Source organism: Nyctereutes procyonoides, unplaced genomic scaffold (assembly GCF_905146905.1).
Source record: "Nyctereutes procyonoides isolate TBG_1078 unplaced genomic scaffold, NYPRO_anot_genome, whole genome shotgun sequence".
Classification (NCBI taxonomy): Eukaryota; Metazoa; Chordata; class Mammalia; order Carnivora; family Canidae; genus Nyctereutes; species Nyctereutes procyonoides.
Genome location: NW_026575051.1, coordinates 2,356,337 through 2,378,824, shown reverse-complemented (window position 1 = coordinate 2,378,824; position 22,488 = coordinate 2,356,337). Strand labels below are relative to the sequence as shown.

At 40.0% G+C, this 22,488-nt stretch overlaps 1 protein-coding gene across 1 annotated transcript; it reads left to right on the top strand.

Annotated features, from left to right (window-relative positions):
• Window positions 1–794: 794 nt before the first annotated feature.
• Window positions 795–14,279, top strand: LOC129512314 (HLA class II histocompatibility antigen, DO beta chain). The gene is made up of 8 exons (XM_055329535.1): window positions 795–861; window positions 7,497–7,531; window positions 7,638–7,729; window positions 10,633–10,902; window positions 11,358–11,639; window positions 12,116–12,226; window positions 12,487–12,518; window positions 12,693–14,279. Exons 1-8 carry the CDS (start codon window positions 832–834, stop codon window positions 12,717–12,719), a joined length of 879 nt encoding a protein of 292 aa, XP_055185510.1. The 5' UTR covers window positions 795–831; the 3' UTR covers window positions 12,720–14,279.
• The last annotated feature ends 8,209 nt before the right edge of the window (window positions 14,280–22,488 follow it).

The following is a 22,488-nucleotide window of genomic DNA, read 5'->3' as shown; positions in this document are numbered from 1 at the left end:
GCTTAGACATTTAAACAATATTTATTCTTCCAATCCATGAGCATGGAATGTTTTTCCATTTCTTTGTATCTTCCCCAATTTCTTCCATAGGTGTTCTATAGTTTTTAGAGTACAGATCCTTTACCTCTTTGGTTAAGCATATTCCTAGGTATATTATGAATTTTCAGTGCAATTGTAAATAGGATTGATTCCTTAATTTCTCTTTCTTCAGTCTCAGTGTATAGGAATGCAACTGATTCCTGTGCATTGATTTTATATCCTGCCACATTGCTGAATTGCTGTATGAATTCTAGCAATTTTGGGATGGAGTCTTTTGGATTTTCCTTGTAAAGTATCATGTTATCTACAAAGAGTGAGAGTTTGACTCCTCTGCTGATTTGAATGACTTTTATTTCTGTTTGTTGTCTGATTGCTGAGGCTAGTACTTCTAGTGCTATGTTGAATAACACTAGTGAGAATGGGCATCCCTGTCATGGTCCTGACCTTAGGGGAAAAACTCTGTTTTCCCCCATTGAGAATGATTTCACTGTGGGCTTTTAGTGGTGGCTTTTATGATACTATGTTCCCTCTATCCCTACACTTTGAAGAGTTTTAATCAAGAAAGGATGCTGTACTTTGTCAAATGCTTTTTCTACATCAGCTGAGAGGATCATATGATTCTTGTCCTTTTATTAATGTGGCGTATCATACATTGATTTGTGAATGTTGAACCACCCTTGAAGCCCAGGAATAAATTTCACTTGCTCTTGGTGAATAATCATTTTAATGTACTAATTGGATCCTATTGGCTAGTATCTTGTTGAGTGTTTTGGCAACCATGTCATCAGGAACATGGGATCTTTGTCTGGTTTTAGGATCAAGGTAATGTTGGCCTCATAGAATGAGTTTGGAAGTTTTTCTTCCTTTTCTATTTTTGGAAATAGCTTCTGAAGAATACATATTATTTCTTTAAATGTTTGTTAGAATTCCCTGGGGAAGCCATCTGGCCCTGCACTCTTGCTTTTTGGGAGGTTTCTCATTGCTCCTTCAATTTCCTTGCTGGTTATATGTCTCTTCAGATTTTCTATTTCTTCCTGTTTCAATTTTGGTGGTTTCCAGGAATGCATCCATTTCTTTCAGAGTGCTTAATTTGTTGGCATTTATTTGCTCATAATATGTTCTTAAAATTGTTTGTATTTCTTTGGTGTTGTTCGCAATCTCTCCTCTTTCATTCATGATTTTAATTTAGGTCCTTCCTCTTTTCTTTGTAATAAGTCTGGCTGGGGATTTATTGATTTTATTTATTCTTTCCAAGAACCAGCTTCTAGTTTCGTTGATCTGTTCTACTGTTCTTCTTGTTTCTACTTCATTGATTTCTGCTCTAATTTTTATTATTTCTCTTCTGCTGGGTTTAAGTTTTATTTGCTGTTCCCTCTCCAGCTCCTTTAGATTAAATGTATGTTTAGCTTGAGTATTTGAGATTTTTCTAATTTTTGAGAAAGGCTTGTATTGCAATATGCTTTCCTCTTAGGACTGCCTTTGCTGTATCTCAAGGCTTTGAACGGTTGTGATTTCATTTTCATTCATTTCCATTAATTTTTAAAACTCTTCTTTAATTTCCTGGTTGACCCATTCATTCTTAGTAGAATGCTCTTTAACCTCCAAGTGTTTGTGTTCCTTTCAAATTTCCTTTTGTGATTGAGTTCCAGTTTCAAAGCATTGTGGTCTGAAAATATGCAGGGAATAATCTTTTGGTATCAGTTGAGACCTGATTCATGAGCCAATATATGATCTATTCTGCAGAATGTTCCATGCGCACTCTGGAAGAATGTGTGTGTATATATATATTCATAGAGACACACACACACACAGAGAGAGAGAGAGAGAGAGAGAGAGAGAGAGAGAGAGAGAGAGGCAGAGACACAGGCAGAGGGAGAAGCAGGCTCCATGCAGGGAGCCTGACGTGGGACTCGATCCCGGGTATCCAGGATCACGCCGGAGGCTGCAAGCGGCGCTAAACCGCAGCGCCACCGGGGCTGCCCAAGAATGTATATTCTTTTACTGTAGGATAAAATATGTGAAGTCCGTCTGGTATAGTGTGTCATTCAAAGTCCTTGTTTCCTTGTTGATTTTTTGCTTAGATGATCTGTCCAGTGCAGTGAATGGGGTGTTAAAGTCCCCTAATATTATAGTATTATTATCAATATATCAATAAAAATTTTTTAAGATGGTTATATATTTTTTTAAAAGATTTTATTTATTTATTCATGAGAGACAGAGAGAGTGAGAGAGGCAGAGACACAGGCAGAGGGAGAAGAAAGCTCCATGCAAGGAGCCTTCACTATCTCTGTGAAGGGTTATTGTTATGATTCTCTCTCTATTCTTCACTTTTTTCTCTTTCTCTCTACCCACCTCGCCATCACCATGCACAGACACAGACATTCACAGGGCTTAGAAAACTGACTCATGGGGTGCCTGGGTGGCTCAGTTGGTTAGGTGTCTGCCTTTGGCTCTGGCCATGGTCCTGGGGTCCTGGGATAGAGCCCTGTGTTGGGCTCCCTGCTTAGTGGAGGTCTGCTTCTCCCTCTTCTTCTCCCTTTGCTTGTACTCTCTCTCTCTCTCTCTCTCAAATAAATAAATAAATAAATAAATAAATAAATAAATATCTTCTAAAATTAAAAAAACCTGACTCACAATGTATGATCAATAAATATTAGCTATTATGATCATGATGTAGGTAAGTCAGATTTTAGAGTTTATGAGCCTTAGACACGTTCACACCAGAAGTAGAAAAGAACAACCTTCCTAACTTTTTGGTTCAGCATTCACATCCTCCAGTGTCCCCTCAGCATCTCTTGCCATCTATCAACTCTTTCTCTTCCTCTAAATCCACAGACAAGCACACCTTTTATCTGTGTTTTCTAGGCCTCACTCTTTCTTCTCTCCTCAAGATCTCTCTTTCATCCTTGAGAGAAAGGGCTGAAGACCAACTACAGTATTGCCTGCAGATAAAATAATAAGCTCATTGTTGAATCTCAATAAGCATGCAGAATGAAGCAAAACAAGTACAGAAAAAAACAACAACATATACTAATAATGCCTTACAGAAAATACAAACTAACTTAATGTAAAGGAAAGATAATTGATGATTGCCTGGAAGGCTGGAGAAGGCAGAGATTATATGAGCACAAAGTAAATGTGGGTGACAGATAAATTGATTTTCACAATGTAGTTTCATGACTTTATACATGTCAAAACTTACCAAATTGTTAACATTAGATAAGTGCACTTTGTTGCATGTCAATTACACAAATTATACCTTAACAGAGCTTTAAAAAGTATTCCAAAATACAAGCCCAGATGTCCCTCTTTCAAAAGCTTAGAAAATTAGGTTGGCGACCCTATATGGACACTACCGTCTCTTTTCTCATGCCCTAGGAGGAGCATTCTTGCCTCAGTGGCAGCATGCCGTCTCATGCCTTTGCTGCTTCTGATAATCTCCATGTCAGAGTCTCATTCACTTAGCTTCAAGTAAAATATTTTTCTCCACTTCCAGATGAGATAAAATAACATGGGAAAGACTAAGGCCGGTGTGGGTAAGAAGAAGAGAAGTTAAAGCTCTGTGGCTTGAGCTTCCTCTGATTGCCACCTTTTCAATCAGCTTTATGTGCCCTCACAAATGGGAGCAACACAACCATTCACCTCTAGAAGATGTACCAACAGTCAAGGGTCCTATACTCTGTGGACAGAATCTCCCAGTTTTGCCTGTGCTCAGGCTTCTAACTCATGAATATTCAAGTATACCTGAGGGATGTGGAGGGGCAGGTCAACAATCTTATTCTCGTCCTATATTAGTTAGGATAAGTCAGGCCAAGCTGTGGTAACAGCCCTTAGAGCCTTAAACAAGCAAAACTTCTCTCTCTTTCATATAACATCCATTGTGGGTTTGGGTGATTCTCTAGGGCTTCTCCTCTTTATGATAACTCTGCTAATTAGCTCATTGCTTTTATATTCTGATTCTACTATTTCAATACAAGATTGTCTTGGTTGACTTGGCAAGGGAAAAAGAGAAGAGTCATGCAAAGGTAGCTAAAATCTTTGTCTAAGAACCTTTTTATTCACTAACTATTGTCTAGAACTAGTCACATAGTTCTGGGAAACTAGGAAATACAATTTTCCATGTGCCCAGGAAGTAGAAGATATTGGTGAGCACTAGTGATGTCTTCCACACCTCCTCATCTTTTTCCAGGAGGAGGAATTATTATTTTGATTGGTCAGATTCCAGGACAGGGCATATTTACTCAAAGTGCAAGGGCCACAGTACTTAAATGTATGTAGTTACATTTCACTTTTTTTCTGAATCCTATTTTTGCCATCTTGAACAGAGCTCCTTTGTGACCCAAACTATTGCTCTTATGTTGGGGAGTTCTTAGTCCTTCAGGATTTATAGCTGGCTAGTGGTACAAGTGGGATTTAAGAGGGAACATGAGAACTTACTTGGGCCTCATGCTTCAGAGAAGTTTACCATAAAACCTTCTATTGGGGTATTAGAGAGTTGACCAATTAACAATAGAGTCAGTCTTTAATTTACAAGTTAGTATTACTACTTATGAGTAGAGATTTCCTGAGGGCATCCAAGCATATTTGGCAAAGCATAACTCAAGTATTCTTGGGTGTTCTGGTCAACTACCATCATAATCCTACCTTACATACCCATCAAAGCATGTGTGTTCTCTTAAGGAAATGAAAAAAAAAACCCATATATTTTCCCATTTAAAAAAATATTTTATTGGGATCCCTGGGTGGCGCAGCGGTTTAGCGCCTGCCTTTGGCCCAGGGCGCGATCCTGGAGACCCGGGATCGAATCCCACGTCGGGCTCCCGGTGCATGGAGCCTGCTTCTCCCTCTGCCTGTGTCTCTGCCTCTCTCTCTCTCATTCTATGTGACTATCATCAATAAATAAAAAATTTAAAAAAATTTAAAAAAAATATTTTATTTATTTATTCATGAGAGACACAGAGAGAGAGACACACAGAGAGAGAGAGAGAGTGACAGAGAGAGACAGAGGCAGAGACATAGGCAGAGGGAGAAGCAAGATCCATGCAGGAAGCCTGATGTGGGACTTGATGTATCCCCGGACTCCAGGATCACACCCTGAGCTGAAGGCAGGCACTCAACCGCTGAGCCACCCAGGCATCCCTATCTTTTCCTATCCAATGAAGTAGTATGCATGTATTTACTTATTGCAGACAATTAGGAATTTGAAAGAGAATCCAGATAAACTTTTTGTTTCACTGTTTATCTGCTTTCTATTTGTCCACATGTACTGGGTATTCCAAATTCTAAAAATCTCTGCTTGTTATGTCACTTGTATCAACTATCAACTTTATCACGAACTCTATATTAAGCTAAAATGTACTCTTCTTATGTGCCCAGACATTGCCAAATTCATCTCATTCCTTCTGACATCACAGTGGATTGTTTCCTTGTCACTTTGCTTAGGCTATATATTTCTTGAGAACAAGGAACATGTCTGTGTCATTACTGCATAACCCATAATATTGGTCATAGATGAGTGTGTGCTAAATAAACAAAAATGTACTTATAGACTACTTTGGTTAAAAAGATTTTCTTCCAACTCCTTTCTAGCGGAAGGTTTTGCCTTGTCCTAACTGGAGTCCATTGAAGTCATACAACTAGAACTTCCTCACTCCCCTCTTTCTTGCTTCCAATCCCCCTGTCTTCATTCTAGTCGCTGAACAAGTGCTCCTTTTTATAACCAGGTCTGACAATCTCTTTGGATTCCATTAGGAATTCTGGAGGTAATTTCTCTTTTCTTCTCTTTTTTATCTTCAATTTCTCCCATGTACAGATGCCTTCTACTTGACTGAGAAACTCGTTAAGGTCCTTCCTTTTTTTTTTTTTTTTTCTATTTCAAGGTTTTATTTAAATTCCAGTTAGTGGGGTGCCTGAGTGGCTCAATGGTTGAACATCTGCCTTCGGCTCAGGTCGTGATCCTGGAATACTGTGATCGAGTCCCGCCTCGGGATCCCTACATGGAGCCTGCTTCTCCCTCTGCCTGTGTCTTTGCCTGTCTCTCATGAATAAATAAATAAATCTTTAAAAATAATTCTAGCTGGTTAACATATAGTATAATATTGGTTTCAGGAGCAGAATTTAGTGATTAATTACTTACATATACCACTCAGTGCTCATCACAAGTGCTCTCCTTAATACCCATCCCCCATTTAGCTGTTAAGGTTTTTCTTAAAGGTAACTTTCCTTTTGTGTGGCTTTTCATTCAAGGTAGATACCATCTTTTCCCTTGTTTTCATTTTATATTCTTTTTAAAAAAGATTTTATTTATTTATTTATTCATGAGAGACACACAGAGAGAGGCAGAGACACAGGCAGAAGGAGAAAGAGGAGAAACAGGCTCCTCTAGGGGAGCCGGATGTAGGACTGGATCCCAGGACCCCAGGATCACAACGTGAGCCAAGGGCAGATGCTCAACCACTGAGCCACCCAGGTGCCACTTCACTTCACATTCTTGAAGGGCTGTTTATATCTGCTGCCCTCATTTCAAATACTCAATGTCCTACTGAAGGTTGTTGGTGCTCCACTAATTATAAAACACAATAATGCTTCTTATATTTTATCCTCTTGAACATTTTTAAAGAGACTTTATTTGGGGTACTTGGATGGCTCAGTACTTGAGCATCTGCCTTTGGCTCAGGTCGTGATCCCGGGGTCCTAGGATGGAGTCCCTCAACAGGCTTCCTTCAGGGAACCTACTTCTCCCTCTGCCTGTCTCTGCCTCTCTCCGTGTCTCTCATGAATAAGTAAATGAACTCTTTTAAAAAATGATTTTATTTATTTACTTGAGAGAGAGAGAGAGAGACTGCACAAGTGAGAGGGGTAGAGGGAGAAAGGGAATCTAAGCAGACTCCATGCTGAGTGAGAAGCCCAACTCAGGGCTCGATCCCAGAACCTTGGGATCATGACCTGAGCCAAAGTCAGATGCTTAACTGACTGAGCCACCCAGGAGCCCCTTTCTTGAACATTTTTGCAGCATTTTATTCTGTTGAGAATCTTCTCTTTATTTTCTTTTTTGTGGCCCTCTCTTGGTTTATAGGAAATCATACTCTCCAGGTGGTTCTCAATCTCTTCTATATCTTCTCTGATAATCCCTTCATTAAATCCTCTTGAGGCAAATGCTTCAGAATCATGTCTACCTTCTTCTTTATTTGCACACTCTGTTGGCAATGTCAACCATAGAAGAGGCTTCTTGGTTAAAAAATAGAATGCATAGTAAACAATCTACATAGTTCTTCTAGGACCACATACTATGTACACTATTTAAAACATTTTTGTTTCACAGCCCATTTCCCACACACATTAAACTACCATCAGTAATTCTGTAGGTAAACAATTCTTGAGTGGCATACATGACTTTATGAGAGTAGTCTACCCAGCACCTAATGATGCAAAACTCTTCTATCATGATTGGTTATCAGTGTGAAGAGTTTCCAATCCTGAGGAAGCCAGAAAGGTATTCATACTCTTAATAAATATTTTTTGACTGAGTTTTGAGGCAGTAAGCCCCATTTTGAAGAAGTTGATGACTTTACTGTTTAATTTTTTGTTTTTCCTTCCAGAATGGGTTCTGAGTGGGTTCCATGGATGCTGGCTCTGTTAGTGAATGTAATTGGATTGGATTCTTCCATGACTCAAGGCAGAGACTCTCCAGGTAAGAGCAGAGCAATTTTTTTCCCAGGTATGTATGCAAGAATTGACATGGGGGATGGATGCTTTTCCCTGTAGGTCCAGGCTGCAGCCCAGACTAGAACTGGCTTCTGGTTTCAAAGTGTTATTCCTTTTGAAATTCAGATATGCCTTCCCTCTTTACCACACACAATGGACTGCTGGAAAAAGGGAACCTCCTGCAGCAGAGCCTCAGCTTCAAGGAGTAGGGTAGCAGGAAGAAGGGAAACATTTTGTCTTGCTTAGGGTCCTTATAATATCAGTGTCAGTCTCAAGAACTGTAAAAACTAGGGGCAGTCTGAGAATAGTCATAATTTTTCCAGACAGGAGTGCTCTGATGATTGCAACTCTTTTTATGTCTATCCAACTGAGATACATGTGGACAAAAGAAATTGGATACAAAGATTTCTTCTTTTGGCATTTATTAACCCCAGCTTTGGGTAATAAGAGAAGTTCAATGCATTATGCCTTCCTTAGGTTCCTGGATATGTGTATTTATTGCTGTTATTTTTCTAGTCAAGGAGATGGGCTGCACGATTATGAGGCAGTATTACACCCTGAAAACATACTTATCAGTAGAAAACAGGATATAATGCATTAAAAACAGAGGCTGTTTGAATGTCAAGGTCTCATTAAACACAAAAGAGGAACAAACCTGGGAGGGCAGGGTGGGTAGGAGACAATGGTTATTCTCCTAGAATAGAAACCTCTCTGAGCTTACAATGTCCGTTAAAGAACAGGTCTTAACACAGACACAGATCTGACCCCCAGATAATTTTCTTTTTCTGATTTAAACTGTTAGAAGGAAGAACATTGGAGGTTACAGCTGACTTTAGCTGCTAAGTGCTGATCCAGGAAGGATGCTCTAGTCCTTAACGCTCAGCTCATTAGTTCCTGGAGGAGGCCTCTGAGTTTAGAAAGGAAAGCAAATTTACAACTCGGGGTTGTTAACGATTATCCTCATACCACTTCTTCAGGGAGATCTTTTCTGACCAACCTACATTATCAACCCATTTGAGTTTCCTTTTAGTATTGTTGTTCTCGAGTGTATACAGAGAATTGAGTCAGTCTTACCCAGTGGGTTCACAGCACTTTGCAATCATTTGTCGGTCCAAGAAAGGACTCTCTCCTCTTTCCTGGTCTGTATTTCCACTCCCTCCTTTCCTTACAATTCCATTCTAATGTGTCTGATGTAACTTTAACTATGGGGCTGGCCTGTAAGGATATTCAGAATTGTTTTTCATGTGTATTTTAAAATTTTAATATATGTCATTGTGCATTGAACCAAATTCTGCTTCTTTTGTCACTTAACACTATGCTTTCGAGCTCAGCTTCAGTGTTGTTTGCAAGGGAAAGCAGGTCAGGGAGGGTTAGTGGCTCTGTGTAAAACTGCTAGATATAAAACTAGAACTAAGATCAATGGAAATTTAACCCAGGACAATTTACCAATTTGTCACTTAGAATTTTTCAGATCTTCAAATCTATGACAGATATCATTGTGTCTCTGTCCATTCTGGCTGCTGTAGCAAAATACCACAGACTGGATGGCTTATAAACAACAGAAATTTATCTCTCACAGTTCTGGAGGCTAGGAAGTCCAAGATGAAGGCATCAGCATGGCTGTGTTCTGGTGAAGACTGTCTTCCTGGAGAAGGTGGTACCTTCTTCCTGTGTCCTCATGTGGTAGGAGGGGCTTGGGGTCTCTATGGAGCCTCCTTTATAAGAGCTAATCCCATTCGTGAGAGAGGGCTCCAACCCCCTGACCCAAGCACTTCTTAAAAGCACCTCCTGCTGATAATATCACCTTTAGGGGTTAGGATTTCAACACATGAATTTGGGGGAGGGGCCCAAACACTCAGACTGTGTACTCAGTGAATAAGAATTATACTTTTTCTTACCAATGAGGACAGATTACATAATTTTTGAGTGTTAAATTACATTGAAGAACATAAGCAGAGTAGACACTATGAAGAAATATATAGCTCAAACTAATCCCTATCAGCATTAGTAAGGTGCTCCGAAAGTAGAAAATCATAATGGACACTGTAATGGCCATGTTTCATGTAAAAAACCCCAAAGAAGGTTTAAGCTAACCAGGTATTCCCTGTCACCATGTTGTTGTAGCTACTGGAATGGTAGGTATAGTGCCAATGATGCTGATGATAATATTAATCTTTGAGCCATGGGTTAGTATTATTTTACTTCACACCAACAAAACTAATGAAATCATTACCTCATTAGAGCCAACAGAGGGGTGAGCTCTTTAAGTAAAAGTGCAAGGGGAAAGGTCCAAAAATAAAGGAATTCTTGGAGAAAACCCATAGTGAGTGAAAAGTAGGATGGGAGTTAATTTCACATCAAATGTGTACCTAGTCTGTATTTCTTTTCAACCCCCACCCCCCATCACTCCTTCACTTCACTCCAGATGGAATGTATAGAATGAACTTGCTAAGGACAAGCATACCGTTGAATTATTTCATTTTGGGATGGATGGTTCTGACTTGATAACAAAAGGAGGTAAAAACTTTGGGTTTCTGAAAACTTGGCTTGGAGAAACCAGCACAGTGTCAGCAAAACATGAATGGTCAAGAAATCTTTGTGGAATGAATATTTATGTCTCTTGGAACTCCCTCTTTGGCTTGCCTTTTTTGGGTTACATGTCTTCTGTTTGGCTGGCCTGGTAGGATGGATGTCAGGCTTCTTTCCACAGTGGGTGTCCCTTTGCTAAATGGAACTGGAGTGGGGCTCAGGAGAGAAGAGGATACTTTGATCTATTTACTGAGGTCAAAAGGCCTCCTCTCAAATCCATGTGATCTGGCATAATTTACTATGTATGGGTTTCCTAAAGGTGGAGGTTGGTTTATAGTCTTTTTTGCTGTTGTTTTCCAGAAGATTTTGTGATTCAGGCAAAGGCTGACTGTTACTTCATCAATGGAACAGAGAAGGTGCAGTTTGTGGTGAGATTCATTTTTAACCTGGAGGAGTATGCACGTTTTGACAGCCACGTGGGAATGTTTGTGGCATTGACAGAGCTGGGGAAGCCTGATGCTGAGCTCTGGAACAGTCAGCCGGGTATATTGGAGAGGAGTAGAGCTTCTGTGGATTTACTCTGCAGGCATAACTACGAGCTCGGTGCACCCTTCACTGTGGGGAGAAAAGGTGAGGTGGAAGGTGAAGTCTGGTGGGGTTCAGGAATCTCCCACACATGAACCTGATCATGGGCTTTACTTCCTGTGATAGGCAATTTCCAGCTTCAGAATAAATGACTTATGAGCTGGGGATTCTGGGTATATGTTCTGTCCCCAGTTGTGATTCACTCATTATCCTCACAGGTCAGGTTACTTTGGTCTTGGTCCCAGACCCCCAAAGTTCTCAAGAATGTTAAGGACCAGTCTCAAACAGAAGGGGTAATTGTGGGATAAGGCCTAACTCCTCCTTGAGGTCCTGACATACCCAGTTTCTGACTCTTGGGGGCAGACATTTCCTTACCTTTTCCAGTTTCTACTTGGGTGGTATGAGAAGGAGATTAGGGGCAGAGGTAGTCTCTCAAAGAACTCCTGTCCTGGCATGGTGGTTTTCCTTCACAATGTCTCATTTTTTTTCTCCTTTCCCAGTACAACCAGAGGTGACAGTGTATCCAGAGAGGACCCCGTCCCTGCAGCACCACAATCTGCTGCTCTGCTCTGTGACAGGTTTCTATCCAGGAGACATCAAGATCAAGTGGTTCCGGAATGGGCAGGAGGAGAGAGTTGGGGTCATGTCCACTGGCCTTATCAGGAATGGAGACTGGACCTTTCAGACAATGGTGATGCTGGAAATGACTCCTGAACTTGGAGATGTCTACACCTGCCTTGTTAATCATCCCAGCTTGCTGAGCCCTGTTTCTGTGGAGTGGAGTGAGAATCAGATTCTTGTACTCTCTGGGTTCGACTCAGAGTGATGATGACTTAGCACAGGGCCTTGTGTGACCTCTGCATTCATCTTGGTCCCAACACTTTTGCTTCTTTCCCCTGATTTGAGGGAGTCATGGAAATTGGGGTCTTTGGGTTAGGGGAGGAGAAGACATGGTGGATAGCTATCCTTGTATCTTCCAAGAAAGAAGGAGATCTAACCACCTCATCACTTATTTCCAGCTGTGAGAAATAGTATCCTCTAATACTTTGTCTTAGTATGTTAGGGGTCATTCTTGTGGGCTGCAAGATTCAGTAACAGAAGCTCCATGGGGGCAAACCTTGGCTTCAAAGAACCATTTCTAAATGTATTTCTTCTCTAGATAGCATTTGATTTTGTGTCCAGTACAGGCTCTGGGATTCCAGGAAGGCACATCAAATATTGGGAGCTTTTTACTAATTTTAAGACCTGTTTCCCACAGGAGCTCAGTCCACATATTCTTGGAGAAAGATGCTCAGTGGAATTGCAGCCTTCCTGCTTGGGTTGATCTTCCTTCTGGTGGGGACTGTCATCTGCCTGAGGGCTCAGAAAGGTACCTGAGCCTCTCAGGAGTATCCTGCCCCTTGCCCTGTGGCTTCTCCCACTCCCACTTCCCCTAACTTCAACGATATGAGACAGGGAAAGCTGATTGTACTTCTCAGGGATCACCAGGATAGTCTTTTCTGAAGCCAGAAATATTTCAGGGGGTCTGCAGAAATGGCATTCTGATATTTCAGGTCATCCCCCACCCTTCAGGATAATCACAACATTTGGTTCTAACAAGGACATTCTGTTTCTTTCCTCTCATTCTAGGATATGTGGAGACTCAGTTTTCTGGTGATGAGGTAATGTCTTTTTCCTTCTCTTTGGATGGCTGATTGTTCTCCCAATGCTTTAGCCAGAGGGAGATGTCTTGGGGGTAGGATGTGAGGGCGGCCGTGGCTGGGTGTCACTGGGTGCTGAGTCTCTGGAATGGGAGAGTGCGGGCCCTCCTGAGACTCTGATCACTGTCCCTGCAGATCTCAAGAGCAGTTCCTTCACCATAGCCATGCTAGGTTGCCAACCAAAGCTTCCTGCCCCGGAGCCTGAAGTAGTACTGAGAGGCTTGAGCCCTGGACTACATAAGGGGCACTCATGAGGTCAAGGTTCTGGAGCAGCTTGCACGAGGCCTTGGAGAGTCCTGACCAGATTCTGGAGTTCTGTGTTCTGAGATTATGCTTCTCTCACTCTTCTGTCCTTCTTCCTCTTACTGTGTCATTAATATCTGTTTCCAAGGACAGCATGCAGAAATTCCCCCCAGAGCTGGCTCCTGAGAGCCCCAAACTGCATAGTTCCTGTGGTCCAGCCCTAACCCTGTGAGTTATCTTCACGTCTTCCTCTTTCCACTCTCTCCAGAAGACAAATGCTCAGAGGCACTGTTTCCTATTGACTGTTTTTTTTTAAATGACTTTTTTTTTATTGTTAATAAAACCGAAATGAAGATAAACACACAAAATGTAGAATTTAATGAATTATTGAAGGGAAAAACCCTGAAATCACCACTCAGATCAAGAAATAGAACTTACCAGCCCTGCAAGAGTCTGCATGTGCCTCAGACCCATCAAACCCCTCTCCCTCCTCTCAAAAGCAATCCTATTCTGACTGTCAGACTAACCACTTATATTTTTTTATTCCCTATTCACTCAGGTATGAATTCATGATAGCATAGCTTAGTTGTCTTTTATGTTTCATACTTTACAGGTTTCTCCTGCATCCCTTTCCGCCCGGGATGATTAATATTTTGAAAAGCCTGGAGCATTTGACCTGCAGAGTTTCCCACAGTCTGGATTTTACCAATTGCATGTACCTGGTGCAGTTTAGCATGTCCTTCCATTCTCTGCATTTTCTGCAAGTTGGCAACTGGATGCAGAGGCTGGATAGAATTAGATTTAATCTCTTTGGCAAGTCTGCAGGTGGCAGTGTGTTTTTTCATCATGAGGTGCACACTGTCCAGTTGTGTCTTTTTTTATGCTACCATCACTGTTAGTGCTCCTTGCCTAGACGCTTTCCTTCACTGGGGTCTGCAGAATGAGGATATCCTCATTCTGTCATTCCTTCTTCATTTGTATGCTTTATTGCTTCTGTAAGGAGACACTTCCCTTCATTTACTGGTGGGTTGCCCAGTGATACGGTGGAAAGAAAAGATCAGTGTTTAACTTTTTCCCTTTATTCATTTTCAAGTTAATGAATTTGGTTCCTACTGTTATCCTAAGGCGAGCAGCTAGGTTTTACTTTTTATTTTTATTTTTTGTATCGTTATAAATTCAAAGATTTGAATGTATTTGATGGCTTTTAGCTCATGGTAGTTTTTAGCAATGAGTTTAATAGTATCATCTTAGGTGCACGGAAACTTCTTCAAGTGGCTCCCAAGTCCTTTTGACACAAATCTTTGGTAGTTTCTTTGTTTTCTGTTATATGACAAGATGTTCCAGGTTTATTCTGTGTGTTTCCTGCCCAGAACTGCAATCAGCCATTGTTTTAGAAAGCCCTGGCTTATTTTAATAGGAAATGTCACTAAAACCATAAAGACATCACTATATCAAGTCTTTCTGGTGGAAATATAAATGTTTATGTGCAATATTCATATTTATAGAAGTATAAAGTTCATATATGTATAAATAAAAAATTAATCTCTTCTGTATTACATTTGTGTCTCCTTCCTTTCTTCCACATCAACAATTCTGGTTTTCAAAGACACGGGAATACATACAATTAGAATATCCACCCGTACTCATTTGCTTTTACCAAATGAATGCACATGGCAGTCTGAGGATAGTGATACTCATACTGTAACCACCAAAATGATGACTGAAAATAGTTAATATTCCTTTGCTTTGTTCTCCTCATCATTCCCCTTTTTATAGTTGTCCTATATCTACATTAATGGATCAGACACCATTACAGAGGATACTTGCTCCCTTTTTAGTCTTAGTTCTGTGAGTAATAACGTGTTTAATGCTAACTACTATTCCATTATGTCAGTGTCTCTCCAGTGCAGTGGTTTTCAAGTTGTGGTCTGTGGACTCCTTGGAGGTCTTTGAGACCCTTTTGGGGGATCTGCAAGGTCAAAACTATTTTTGTAATAATAATAAGTTCTTACTTGCCCTTTTCACTGTATTTGTACTGGTGATGCAAAATCTACAGTGGATAAAACTCCTGGTGCTGTAGCACGAATCCAGGCAGTGACACTAAATTCTGTAAGTAGTCATGGTATTTTTGGCTGCCATGTACTTGCAGTGAAAAATCTTCAAGAATGTCAGTTTTACCTAAAGAGAGCTTTGGTGAAGCAATAAAAATAATTAGTTTTACTAAATATTGAATCTCAAGTAGGCATCTTTTTAATACACAGTGTGGCAAAATTAGTATTTCTTCTCCAAAGTGATGGAAACACATTTATATTATGGAAAATTACTGTGTAATTGCTTGAGGTCTGGATAAAACTAGTCACCTCTTCTTTTTCTAATGGACTGCAATTTTTCAAAGAGTGACTTACAGACACACTGTGGTTATTTAGTATTTTTGGTAGACATTTTCTCAAAAATAAGCAAAGGAAGCCGGTCACTTCAAAGAAAATGATATTGACAGTGAAAGTCATATTTTCCAGAGAAAATTAAAATTTTTGAAAACTTGTGTTTGCCCCAGCTTCCTAATAATAAATATTTTTTTGGATGAGATTGATGGTGATATTACCAAATACGCTTTTTTCATATTTAGTAAACTGTGTCAACATTTTGGAGATCTGCATAATCCTGTGAACCCCCTTTCCAAATGATCAATTCATGATACTGCTAAATTATCAAGCATAAAGGGTCCATTCAAAGTGCAAGGTAGATCAATGAATTTTAACATAACAGAACATGAAAAGACCATTGATAAGATTTCAGATTCCACACTGCAACTGATTTGTAAAAATCTACCATTTTTTGAGTTTTACCATCTTATCAAAGAATATACACAATAGCTGAAAGGCTATTAAAATTTTTCCCTGGGATCCCTGGGTGGTGCAGCAGTTTGGCGCCTGCCTTTGGCCCAGGGCGCGATCCTGGAGACCCGGGATCGAATCCCACATCGGGCTCCCGGTGCATGGAGCCTGCTTCTCCCTCTGCCTATGTCTCTGCCTCTCTCTATCATAAATAAATAAAAAATTAAAAAAAATTCTAAAATTTTTCCATTCTTTCCATCTGAGTGAGGCCACATTTTCTTTATGTGTTTTAACCAAACCACATATTGGTGCAGACCAAGTGTAGAAGAATTTATGACCAAGTGAGTCATTACTAAATGAGACATTAAAAAGATTTTTCAGGGGCACCTGGGTGGCTTAGTCGGTTAAGTGTCAGAATCTTGATTTCAGCTCAGGTCATGATCTCAGGGTCGTGAGATTAAGCCCTGTGTTGGGCTCTGTGCACAGCAGGGAGTCTGCTTGAGATTCTCTCTCTCCCTTGCCCTATGCCCCTCCCCCTATTCACACCTCAAATTCATACATACATACACACATACATACATACATAAAATCTTTAAAGAAGAAAGAAAGAAAAAGAGACTCAGGGCTGTATACCACAATCTTGAGCTTAAATCAAGAGTCATCCAGGCATCCCACCATATTCTCTTTCTATATATTGTTCAAATATTTTTTATTTTAGGAATGTTTTATTGAGTGATATTTTTTATATTTTCTTTGGTTTTCCTTTTTTAGAAACTCCTACATTTGCATATTAGATTTTTTTTGCATATCTTCAATATTTGTCATTTTCTTTTGGATCCTCTTTACCTCTCATTTCTTTTTTCTTTAATTTTTTTTTTCTTTTTGCCTTCTTTCTGTTGAGGCCTTCCCCATTATGTCTATTTGTTCTTCTGTTTTTTTTTTCTTCATTTCTGAAGTGGATTTTATTTCTAATTATCTCCTGAGTACTGTCATCATATTTCTGAAATTAAAAAATATTATTTTCTTATTTAATAAATTTGATATGCTACATTCGTAAACTTCAAATGTACAGTGTGTTATTTTGATATACCTATATATTGTGGTATGATTGTCACTGAAGCAATACTTAGTACATCATTATAGTACATCTTATAATACAATATTATTGTCTGTATTGAGATCTTCTAATTCTGATCTATGTTGCTTTTTCACATCTTCTAACACTTTCCTAATGACACTTAGGTTGTTTTGAAATAGGTTATAGTTTAGTGTTTTTGGTGGCATGAATTTTCTGGTGTGCTCTGTCTGCAAGGATCTTATTCCATTCCATATTCTCTTCATATTTATACTCACTTTGTAAAAGATATAGCTTCAGTCGTTTTCTGTTGCTCTTTTTATATATGAAATTAATCTCTGTCAATTTTATTTATTTTTATTTTTTAAAAAAGATTTTATTTATTCATGAGAGACAGAGAGAGAGGCAGAGACATAGGCAGAGGGAGAAGGAAGCAGGCTCCCTGTGGGGAGCCCTATGTGAAACTCCACTGCCCGGGGATCAAGACCAAAGCCAAGGCAGGCGCTCAACCACTTAGCTGTACAGGCATCCCTTTATTGTTGAATTTTAGAATTCTTCATACATATCTAGGACTAGTCCTTAGTCAGTTTTGTGATTTGCAAATATTTTTTCCCAGTTTGTATCTTGTCTTTTCATTCTCTTAGGAGGGTCTTTTGCAGAGAACAAAGTTTTAATTTTGATGAAATCCAATTTGTATTTTTTTCATGTATGAATCATGGTTCTGGTGTCCAGTCTGAGAACTTTTTGCTTAGTCCTAGATCTTGAAGTTTTTTTCCTAAGTGTTATGGCTTTACACTTTACACATTAGTCTGTGATCCATTTTTTTTTTAATTTTAAAAATCTGTTGAGCATATTGCATGGGTCTGTTTCTGGGCTTTTTATTCTGTTCCATCAATCTATGTGTGAGTGCCTCTGCCAATATCACACAGTCCTGATTACTCTAACTATATAATCAGTCTTGAAATTAGGCAGAGAGATTCTTCCCATTATCATTCTTTTTTTCAAAATTGTTTTTATCTGCTCTAATTCTCTTGCCTTTGTATGTAAACTTTAGCATAATCTTCTCCATATCTAATGTCTCTCCGTTTATTTAGATATTCTTTGATTTATCAGTATTATGTAGTCTTCAGCATATAAATTTTGTATGTTTTTTAGAATTATACCTACACATTTCATCTCTGAGTGATTTTCAAATCTATGTGTTTATTGGAATGGTTTCCCACTCACCTTGATTCAGGGTGGGTTAGTGCTACATTTATCTGAAGGATTATCTTCTATAAATTTACTTTCTGTCTGGTAGGCTGGCAGAGGACTGTGGAACATTCAACAGACAAAACTACTGTTTGTGTGTGGCTAAAGACTGTAGTAATTTTATAGTATCCTGGGCACTTCACACCCATAAAGTAAGAATTGGGGCTCTTTGCCAAGTGCTTATTTTGTGTTTCCTCTTTTCTTTTGGAGATCTTCTGCAAGAAGCATGCTCTTATGGGGACACCACCATCTCCAGAAAGGCTTAAGTGATTTAAAATGGTATTATATTTTTAATTTTGGTATTTGTGGGTTCTTTGCCAGTATATGGAGATACAATTGATTTTTTTATGTTTTTTTTTTAATTTTTATTTATTTATGATAGTCACACACACACAGAGAGAGAGAGAGAGAGAGAGAGGCAGAGACATAGGCAGAGGGAGAAGCAGGCTCCATGCACCGGGAGCCCGACGTGGGATTCGATCCTGGGTCTCCAGGATCGCGCCCTGGGCCAAAGGCAGGCGCTAAACCGCTGCGCCACCCAGGGATCCCTGATTTTTTTATGTTTATCTTATATCATACAACTTGCTGAATTCAATTTTTAATTCTAGTAGTTTATATGTATATTCATTGGAATTTGTACATAGCCAATCATGTCGTCTGAAAAGAAAAACAATATTTTTTCTTCCTTTACAATCTGCATGCTTTTTATTTCCATTTCTTGCTATTGCACTGGCTAGAAGTCCCAGTACCATTGAATGAGAGTGGAGAGTAGAAATCCTTGCCTTGTTCCCAGTCTTAGTGGGGAAAGCATCTAGTCTTTCACCACTAAGTTAGCTGTAAAATTTTTTGTAGATTCTATTTATCAAGTTGAGGAAGTTCCTTTCTATTCTTACTTTTCTGAGCATTTTGTCCTAAATGGATGCTGAACTATGTAACTTAGTACTCTAGATATGTACTTCATTAACTTGGATTATACTTTTCTTGCAGCTACCTTTTCTACTGATTATCAGATGGGCTATAGTCTTTCCATTTAATGCCTATATACAGCTTTGAACATGGACTCGGTCATATATTTACTTCCTTTCAGGTTTTCAATACAAATTGGTACTATTTCAGGTACATAAGCACTTCTTGTGGTCTATGGCTCATACAATTTAGTTTTTTTTTCATACAATTTAGTTTTGTGATGAGTGCACACATTTGATTCCCTTTTATACTCCTAAAGCCTTTTTTCTTAAGTATGTGGTATGTGTACTTAGATACACAATATTTATGTTCCCTATTACCCGGGGTACATCTTGTCATGTATTGTACCATCTATTCCTGAAGTGTTCCATTGGGTTGTGTTTTCTTTAAGACAAACCCTCCATGTTTTTTGAGGGTCAAGCCTACATTTAAGGTTATTCAAGTGGATATAATTTCCATTAATAAAGCACTCAATCTCAACAAGATAGTAGCCAATAGGATCCAATAGTACATTAAGAAGATTATGCACCATGACCAAGTAGGATTTATCCATGGGACGCAAGGCTGGTTCAACACTCATAAAGCAATCAACGTGATAGATCATATCAACAAGAGAAAAAACAAGAACCATATGATCCTCTCAATAGATGCAGAGAAAGCATTTGACAAAATACAGCATGGATTCCTGATCAACACTCTTCAGAGTGTAGAGATAGAAGGAACATTCCTCAGCATCTTAAAGCCATCTACGAAAAGCTCACAGCAAATATCATTCTCAATGGGGAAGCACTGGGAGCCTTTCCCCTAAGATCAGGAACAAGACAGGGATGTCCACTCTCACCACTGCTATTCAACATAGTACTGGAAGTCCTGGCATCAGCAATCAGGCAACAAAAAGAAATAAAAGACATTCAAATTGGCAAAGAAAAAGTCAAACTCTCCCACCTTGCAGATGACATGATACTCTACATAGAAAACTCAAAAGACTAAAAAAAAACTAAAAAAAAAAAAGACTCAAGATGCATTTAATTTTTAAACCCCTTTTTAAAAAAGTAAATACCATACTTGTGAGATTCATAGAAAGTTGCATATAATTAATATTAAATATACCTGAATATATGTTCTATATCAGAATTTGCTACACATTTAATTATGATATCACATTAAAATGTCAAAAAAAATTTATCCTGCTAAATTATCGCTGCAGCTGTGTAACTTAAGAAAGTTTAGGAAATTGTCAGCAAAGGAAATCGAACCTGACTTCTCCTTTTCTGTGCAACAAAAAAGCAGGTGAAATATACAAGATTCTGAGTGTTCATCATACTATTAACTCAAAACAATTCTTTTTTTATTTATTTTTATTTATTTATGATAGTTGCACAGAGAGAGAGAGAGAGAGAGGCAGAGACACAGGCAGAGGGAGAAGCAGGCTCCATGCACCGGGAGCCCGACGTGGGACTCGATCCCGGGTCTCCAGGATCGCGCCCTGGGCCAAAGGCAGGCGCCAAACCGCTGCGCCACCCAGGGATCCCCTAACTCAAAACAATTCTAAAATCATTCTAATATACTAAGAAACTGGCAAATGTCAATCACTCTACTGGATGGTAAGCTAAGAAAATCACAAGTTCTGACAGCAGAAGAAAGCAAAAATTAAAAAAAAAACTTGTCAAGGATAGAAATAAGTGCAAATGGATCATTTGAGTTATAGAACATTTGGATAATAAATCAGATCCTTTTTTTTGAATTATTCCTAAAGTTAAACCCCATTATGACTTTTGAGTGCTTCATATTTTTTTTGTATATTTTTATTGGAGTTCAATTTGCCAACATACAGAATAACACCCAGTGCTCATCCCCTCAAGTGCCCCCTCAGTGCCCGTCACCCAGTCACCCCAATGGCCTGCCCACCTCCATTTCCACCACCCCCTGTTCCTTCCCCAGAGCCAGGAGTCTCTCATTTTCTGTCACCCTCATTGATATTTCCCACTCATTTTCTCTCCTTTCCCCTTTATTCCCTTTCACTATTTTTTATATTCCCCAAATGAATGAGACCATATAATGTTTGTCCTTCTCTGACTGACTTACTTGCCTCAGCATAATACACTCCAGTTCCATCCACGTATTTCACCTGCTTTTTTGTTGCACTGAAAAGGAGAAGTCAGGTTCCATTTCCTTGGCTGACAATTTCCTAAACTTTCTTAAGTTACACAGCTGCAGCGATAATTTAGCAGGATATTTTTGACATTTTAATGTGATATTGAAGAAACCTCCCCCCTTGTAAGTAGGGCCAGCCCTAACCCAGAGGCAGCCCATCCAGGCATCTTCCAGAAATTTTAGCAACTAAAAGCATTCTGTTTACAATAAGAAAACCATTTCCCCCCCCACACACACACACCCTGATTGGAATGACCCTGAATAGGTTCATGTTGACCCTTCCCGAAATCAACCTGGATGCCATGCGACTCCCGCGGTTCTTTTGTCTTTAGGCAGTTTCTTTCCTTTTGCCTTTTAAAAGATCCCTGTGTTGGTAAATTGAACACCAATAAAAATTAATTTATAAAAAAAAAAAAAGCACTCTGTATAAGACCAACACTTAGTATTTGCTAATTAAAGAATACAGTCATAAGCATAAAAGATCCCTGTAGTTGCTAATCGGGGCTCTTTTCCTCCTCGGAGGCGGAGAGCCCGTTTGCGCAAACGTTCAATAAACCCTCTTGCTGATTGCATCTGCCTGTCTGGGGTCTGAGTCTCTGGGGCGTCCACCCGGCCACGTTGGCACCCGTGAGCCAGGGTCCAACATTTGGGGGCTCGTCCGGGATCTGAGACGCCCCAGACTCAATCCTAAGACCGGCAGGAGGTAAGACCGAGCTCGCTAAATGTCATATCTGTCTCGTCCGTTTGTCTGACTGGCCGGGTCTGTGTTGGGCCGGGTCTGTATTGTGCCTGCAGGACGCTGTACTCTGTATTCTGTATTTGGACCAGCGGGGGAGGCAGACGTGCCCGAGACCTCTGGTCCCCCTCCGGAGTCGGACTCCGGAGTGGTCTGGAAGAGGAACGGAGCCCCAGCACTCCCTCCTCTTCGGGGAGGGTCGTGGTTCGCGACCGCTCCCATCTGAATCTGCCCCGCCAGTCCTGTCGTTCGTGTGCGTCTGTTCGTTCCGTGTTTTTCTTCTTCTCCTGTCCTCCTCCTCACTGCTCACCCCTTCTCTACACCCCTGGGGCAGACTGTAACCACCCCTTTAAGCCTCACTCTAGATCACCGGAAAGAAGTCGCCGGCCGGGCACACAATCTTTCGGTCGAAGTCAGAAGACGAAGATGGGTCACCTTCTGCTCCTCAGAGTGGCCGGCTTCCAACGTCGGGTGGCCCAGGAACGGAGCTTTGAATATTGATATTATCTTGCAGGTGAAGGCCCTGGTCTTCCAGCCAGGACCCAATGGACACCTCGATCAGGTGCCGTACATCATAGTATGGGAGGATCTCGCTAAGAATCCACCCCCCTGGATAAAATGCTTTATCCCTTCTCAAGGGGGACCGGCCCGAGACCCTCACTCCCTCCCTGC